Below are 7,116 nucleotides of genomic sequence, written 5' to 3'. Positions count from 1 at the left end.
TCAGTCCACAAACTTAATGCTATACCATTTGGAGGCTTATCCAAATGTAACACCTTTCACTAAATGTGCAGTAATACCTACAACACCTTTATATGTTTGTAAATACTATTGTTAAGCAATATAATAGTAAAATTACTGTTGGATCTGGAGAATTTGATACATCACGTTAAAAATAAGTGTTAAATCTCTAGAATTTTCAGTTAATGCACATGCCTTTATCCGAAGGATAGTTCCACCTGTTAAAACAGTAAGATTTGATTTGATTTTTATGTATAATGAAAGGTGTTTGCACCAGCAGGTAGCAGTTTAAAGTGATGTCTGATTATAAGTAAAAACTTACTTCATTTCACACTGTACTTATATGATATCAAATTTTCCATCTAATATTTTGCTTGTTTATATATTCATAACATTTTTTAACTTTATAATATCACAGAAAGGATATTTTTCATTTTACACAGAAAAAACTGTCTTATTACAGTTAGTATTAATGCTTAAAAAGGCCATCACATATCTCAAATCTTGTCAATAAGACAGCAAATCAAAAACGAACAAACTAACATTAGTTACAATAATTATTTTATTCTGTTTAACATACTCTGCGATTTACTTTGTTCCATTAATCTTCTTTTTGTTGACTCTTCTATTTCATTCTCTTGCAGATGAAGTTCAAGTGTTTTTTCTGTGAGCTGTATGAAGGGGAAAAATATTCTAGACATGTTTTCTTTATGTACAGTTGACATCATATACAAAAGCTTAAATCAAATTTATTTGTGAATGAAAAACTTGTGACTAATTATATTTCATGTAAAGTATGATATATGACCTGTTTTCTATTGTACACTCACAAATGTTTGGAAGAATTTAACTTATTGTACATAGTGTCTGAATATTCTGGAACCATAGGAAATTTGCAGCTTTTCTTAATTTCAGATACATGTCTGATTATGATGCTGTCAAAACATGACAAGGTGGAGTTAATACAGTATGTGAAACATATTCTGTAAAACATGTTGAATTGCGTATGGTTCCACACTTTTTGGACACCCAGTATTATTCTTGATAGATACATATCAAATGTATTGCAAAATGTATTCAAAATTTCCACCATACTGCAAAAGGACTATAAACGATGTTTAGCTGTCAAGATAAAGCACCATTTTTACTGATAGTCAATATACTAATCCCACTAGTCTTTCCACTAAACACCATCAGCAACTTTATATATCAATCTCCATTGGTATCAACATGACTGAACAGTTTAGATAGGAATACATTTGACTTTTGTGTCTAGTCAAACTTGTGAATAAAAATATATATATATATGTATAAATGAGCATTATTGCTTTTATTTTTTATCACCAGCTTGTCTCTAATTTTGTTTTTCTAGTTCTGGTTAAGCCATACTTTGGGCTACTAGGATACTGTCTTTTCTTAAAGTTTATGTGTGTACCATTTTGTCTTATGTAAACAATTGTCATGTATTTAACCTTTAAGTGTTTCACAAAGCTAATTATATCTAAAAAAATCTTTAACTCTTGTGATAAAATAACATATGTAGAGGATTTTTAAGGATCTGTGGACATAAGTTAAGTATAAGTAACTATAAAAGTGAAATAATATACAGTCATTTCCTCTGATTAATTCTTTCTACACTGAGAAAAACTTCCAAGTTTTACAGGCTAAAAGGATATTTCAAATACAGAAAAGTTAAACTCAGTACAGATGGATTATTTCATAATTAAATTATCTCAATCGGTTTTACATGACCAAGATATTCCCAATAATGAAAACGTTAGGCTAGTACAGATTAACCCTTTTCATTATGAAGTGGTATTGAAAAAATCTTAATTTGGTAATCAGTAAACTATTTTTCTTGACCTGTTGGAAACTTCCAGTAAGAAAAGTTTTAATGTAGAAACTGTAAAGGATAAAATCCATTTTCAGTTGGTAAAAATTTAGTTATTGGTACTAAAGTTAATTGTATGATAAAATTAGACTCATTAATTTCTTCCATACATTTTAGATATCTCTCAAGCTAAGTGGTAAATTCTTCTTATTTACTAAGCAATTATCTAAAGCAAATGGAGCAGAAGTAGGCTGCACCTTAAAAATAGATATCACAGTACATGTAATGAACAAACTTCTTTCATAATGCTTTAATTGTGTTTGCAACTTCCTACCAGGTCTAACATAATTTCTAACTTGTACTTCAGTAAATTGTTTTCTTCAATTAGTTGTTTATTTTGTTGTTTCAATTCTTCTGTTTCTTTTAACGATGCATTTGACCTTTTTGAATCTGGAAGAAAAAAACATTTAAGGACACAATGCAGATCCTAACTACTAATACAAATTCTGAATAATTCATACTGTACTATACCCAAAATATATCAAAATGCAATGAATTAATTTCATACAAATACAGTTAAAACCACTATTATCTAATTCCACATTATTCAGTAGTGTTCATAAATGCAATTTTTAACTAATCAGTTAATAAAGTTTCAAATGGTTAATCTCATAGACAATTTGTTTAAACCATTGATGATTTGAATCATCAACTGTATCATTCAAAATAAAATCATTAAGTATGGCACACTGTGTTTAAGAATTAAGTCTTCCACCTGATGTTTGGATTTGATAATAAAAGAATTAACATGGGTTTGGAAGTAATATTTTTTATAGCAGTTTTCTAGGGTTTGACCAAATCTTAGTTGGAAAGCTGTTTAAATGTCACTGTCCTTTCATAAGAATGATAAGAAATGCAGGAAAGGGTTCATAACTTGAGCCGTGAAGGCTGAATGAACTTTTGATAAATTGTAACAAACTTTTCATCTTCTTCAACATCGAAATTACCAATACCACACATCAATAAACATTATTATGCACATTACCTTACATTAATCTGTATTTTCAAAACTACCAGATTTATCTTGAATCAGGCACCCTTCATTTAATCAACCACATCAGGTCATTTTATAACATTACAGCCCTGAACATTTTTAAGTATTGAGCAAACCTTTTCTTGAACTCTCCCAATCCTGTTGCACCTACCACATTTGAAGGCAATACGTTCTGAAGATTTATTAACCCATTGGAAAAATGAAATTACCTAACCTGCTAGAGACTTCTACCCTACCAAACTTATGTCCCCTAGTCCTACTAGTCTCACCATTAATTATGATTGAACAATAATATCTTCCTCTGATAATATCTGTCAAAGACACACTAAAAAAACATAATATTCTTCTGTTTTATTTGTTTTCACAATGTTACCAAATATTAGATACTTGTTTCCTATTTAAAAGTACACGTATAAATGACCCAAGGAATTTTTGTTCATTTCTTTATATATATATATTTAAAATGAAATAAATAAGACCTATAATTACCTATACATCTGGACTGTTTTGTGACAGAAAGAACACAGCTGCATACCCAGCACATGTCATCGATATGTGAGGCATATACAAGTGTACTGACCATAAAAAAACGAGTTTTTTTCCACCCACAACTCCTAAAAATTATCAATTTCTCTAACAAGTTCTTGTTCACCATACAGTTTAAAGACAAAAACAAAACTAGCATTATTGCTCTTCAGTTCATCAACATAACCAGCCAATCTCATAAAATCAAGAATACCTAAACTTATTTTGCTTTTAAGTTGCAGCAAATATGTCTTTCATTATACAAAGTGCATGTTGTAACATTTATAAGTAATGCAGTTAACAATAAATATTTCATGTAACACCAATGTAAAAATGTAACATTTATAAGTAATGCAGTTAACAATAAATATTTCATGTAACACCAATGTAAAAATTTGAAAATATTAAATGGAGGCTTGTGTATGTGAGAATATTACTTTCCTCTTAAAACTAATTAACCTATTGATTCAACCTATACAAAACATGTAAAAAAATTTATTAACAAAAAATGTTCATCTACCTTTTACGATTGCAATTACAAAACAAACTGATATTTTAAAGGATGGTGCAGTTGGTTAAATAAAGCACCTTCTGGCATGTAGTTATACAACTACTTTCATAAGTATGATTTTAATTTAGTCAAAACTTGCATATCATAACCTTCCAATTGGTAAATCAGAAGATTCTGCTTAAATACCTATAATCCACTGGCCATTTACAAATTTAGCCAACTGATTTCCAAGCTGTAGCTTAATTGGTCCATAGTTAACACCCAATTCTTCTTGAATGTATGCAGGATCTAAATCATGGGTAATATTAGAGAGAGATGATGATTTTCGTGGAGTTGTCCTTTTTGGAGAGAATTTATTTCCAAGAAGAGGCATTTTCTGCAATATAAAAAAATTACATAAGTATACATACACCTATACAAATTAAATTAATTATTGGTCTTTAAAACTAATATGAATCTTTATCTTCTCTTATAAAGACTCATATTTATTTTTTACTGTATATAGCAGTTAAAATTGCTTCAAATCCATCTGAGAAACAACATTTCAATGAAATCTAAGATACTGATTAATCTAAAGAAAAGCTTGGCTGCAATCAAACCTGAGTGAAACTATCAAACCTTTTGGGAGTGTTTAACTAAATTACATGCATATTTCTTCATCAACTCCATTTATATTTTACAGCATATATTTTACAACTTATTTTAAAAGCTTACCACATTTCAAATGATAAAGTAGTTATAATCACTTTAACTTAAATACATATTTAGTAGAACTGTCTCTTGATATTTTACCAACTCTAGCACATTGTCTATGGCAGGCAGTCTTTATATACCATAATGTACCTACATTACAGGTCTAAAGGATCACTGGAAATTTCTACTGTTCTTTATTCCACCAACTCTGCTCAAGAACACATGGTTCACCCTCTCAATGTATTGACAGGTTATGTTGTTTCAAGGGTATTTTAGATAGTAAGGCCATAGTAAAGTTTGGCTTTTAGCAAAAATATTAAATATTGTAACACAAATATAAATATTGCTTAGAAGACTTGTTTACATCAATAACCATAGTCCTACAAACAACTTGTTCTTCTAGTTGTAGAAATTAATAAAAACCCTATAACCCAAGCACTTTCAAAAGATGGACCTTTCTTCTTCAGGGGCAAACTTCATGACTTTATGTAATACATCATCTCACTAGTGCCTACTATAGTCTACTGTGAGATACCAGAATCAAATATAAAGTATAATATAAACTATTTCCTCTATTGTTAGTACAGATTTTACAATGTAAAAATGTGAAACTGGTGAAAAAGTTAATTTAACTTTTAAGCACTTCACCTAACTACATCAGTACTTCTTATCCCAGCGGTTCCCAACCTTACCAAACCAAGGACCCCCATGTTTTTTTGAAAGATTCCATCTACCCAACAAACTATTTTTCTTACTAATAATTAACTTGTTTTTACATTTTGTTGGGAACCACTGCCTTAGCCCATACATATATCAAACTGGTCAAGTTTAAAAACTGGTGCAAAGTCGAAATTTCTGGCTAACTCCATAGTTAAAATCGATTTTGTAGTACATTATAGTTTACGCTAAGTACATATTATGCATTATATTCATAGTAACTAAGGTCTAATTACTAAATTAGACACACACTTTCCCGACTGCAACTAATCACGGTAGTCTTTAAATATTATAACTATTATAGTATATTATTAATATTACCAATCAGCAATGTGGAAGTAAAATACTATCACTATTTACTCAGTATTACTATTAGTATTATTAATAGTACTAGTTTTCTCATTGCGGAAATATTCTAAATTCTTGAGACATTACGCTTATGGCTACATTTTTTTTAATGTTTTCAGAGTCACCATACACAAAGAACATAGATGTGGATATATATTATTGTTATTTATAATTAACAGTTAGGCCTTTGTTTCGAAATGAAAAGGGTAAAAAAAAACATTTTTCTAAGTTAATTTCCTAGTGCAGCATAGGCCTATTGACATTGACAGTCATGGTACTTGTTAACAAAAAATTACTTTGTATACGTTTTTTACTAATTTTAGTTAAATATGTCACCTAATGAAATCAGTCTTGGTTTTGTTTCTAATCCAGAAGTCCAATATAAAGTAAAAGTACCAACAGTAAAAACTTTACTAAACTGTAAACAATGAGTGTGACCTTGTCACAATTTAAACTTCTTCCGTAATGCTCATCTAACATTATGTTAGTAAGTAATAACGTATCTGTCTAACGGCTAACATTAGTGTTCAATGTTAATTATTAGTTATTACGCTGGTAATAAGCACGGCGATATCTGCTTTCGTACGATTTCAGTACTCCTCAGCTTATTATTTATTGCATCACAGGCTAGCTATTGATACAAACCCAGAAGAAGAAACTAGTAGATGTTTTTGAATAAAAACAAAACTGATTCCTTCGTTAAATATGGTACACATAAATTTCCACATTTTAGTATTTATAACAACAGTATTTACGTTTACAGTAACATTAAAAAAATGAAATATATTCGAATTTGACAAATTTGTGTTTGTATTACCAAGCAAATTGGATAATCAATTCTAGTAGCGATCTAAAGATTATATTATTGCCTTTCGCTACACAAATGAGATGTTTTAATTGAACGATTTGTGTAATTTTAGAGGTATTAATGCAACTGTTCCACGATGGGCCAGCAGTAAGTTCACGAACATGCAACGCTTAATACGGGATTTGATTCCCGCGGTGAACACAGGCAATGTGGCTTTGCGCTAAAACAATCAAAACAAACAGTCCCCCAGTGGGACAGCGGTAAGTCTTTGGACTCATAAGGCTAAAATCAAGGTTCTATTCCCCTCGGTGGACACAGCAGATAGCCCGACGTGGCTTTGCCATAAGAAAACACACACACAAACAATACTACTTATTCTGAATATTATTCGTTTCCGACCTGTGCACTATTTTTACTGTGTATTATTTTGTAAAATTCCTCACATTTTCATTTGTTCTTGTAAATGCTGTCAGTATTTTTTATTTAGGTGGGCTTTTGTTTTCAAGAAACAAAGTAATTTTAAAGTAAATATTTGGATATTTTCATTATGCGATATTAAAACAATATTTTAAATTTAATGTATTAAATATGTTATAGAATTTGATTCTTTT

General features: G+C 29.8%; 1 protein-coding gene across 1 annotated transcript; it reads right to left on the bottom strand.

The window, feature by feature from the left end:
- Window positions 1–575: 575 nt before the first annotated feature.
- LOC106458369 (protein chibby homolog 1-like) lies at window positions 576–6,386 on the bottom strand. Its single transcript, XM_022384556.1, has 4 exons — window positions 6,343–6,386; window positions 4,126–4,315; window positions 2,184–2,299; window positions 576–689 (listed from the first exon to the last, which is right to left on the bottom strand). Exons 2-4 carry the CDS (start codon window positions 4,310–4,312, stop codon window positions 576–578), a joined length of 417 nt encoding a protein of 138 aa, XP_022240264.1. The 5' UTR covers window positions 4,313–4,315; window positions 6,343–6,386.
- Between the last annotated feature and the right edge of the window lie 730 nt (window positions 6,387–7,116).

Source organism: Limulus polyphemus, unplaced genomic scaffold, assembly GCF_000517525.1.
Source record: "Limulus polyphemus unplaced genomic scaffold, Limulus_polyphemus-2.1.2 Scaffold452, whole genome shotgun sequence".
Classification (NCBI taxonomy): Eukaryota; Metazoa; Arthropoda; class Merostomata; order Xiphosura; family Limulidae; genus Limulus; species Limulus polyphemus.
Note: the sequence above shows the minus strand (reverse complement) of the source record. Positions and strands in the feature narration are given on the sequence as shown.

What these genes read in the sequence shown, in the direction of transcription:
- LOC106458369 (XM_022384556.1), bottom strand. Translation starts at nt 4,312, where the DNA reads ATGCCTCTTCTTGGAAATAAATTCTCTCCAAAAAGGACAACTCCACGA. An exon ending in AAATGGCCAGTGGATTATAG is followed by an intron (nt 2,300 to 4,125) that starts GTATTTAAGCAG and finishes TTTTTCTTCCAG; the next exon opens with ATTCAAAAAGGTCAAATGCA. An exon ending in TAGAAATTATGTTAGACCTG is followed by an intron (nt 690 to 2,183) that starts GTAGGAAGTTGC and finishes CCCTTCATACAG; the next exon opens with CTCACAGAAAAAACACTTGA.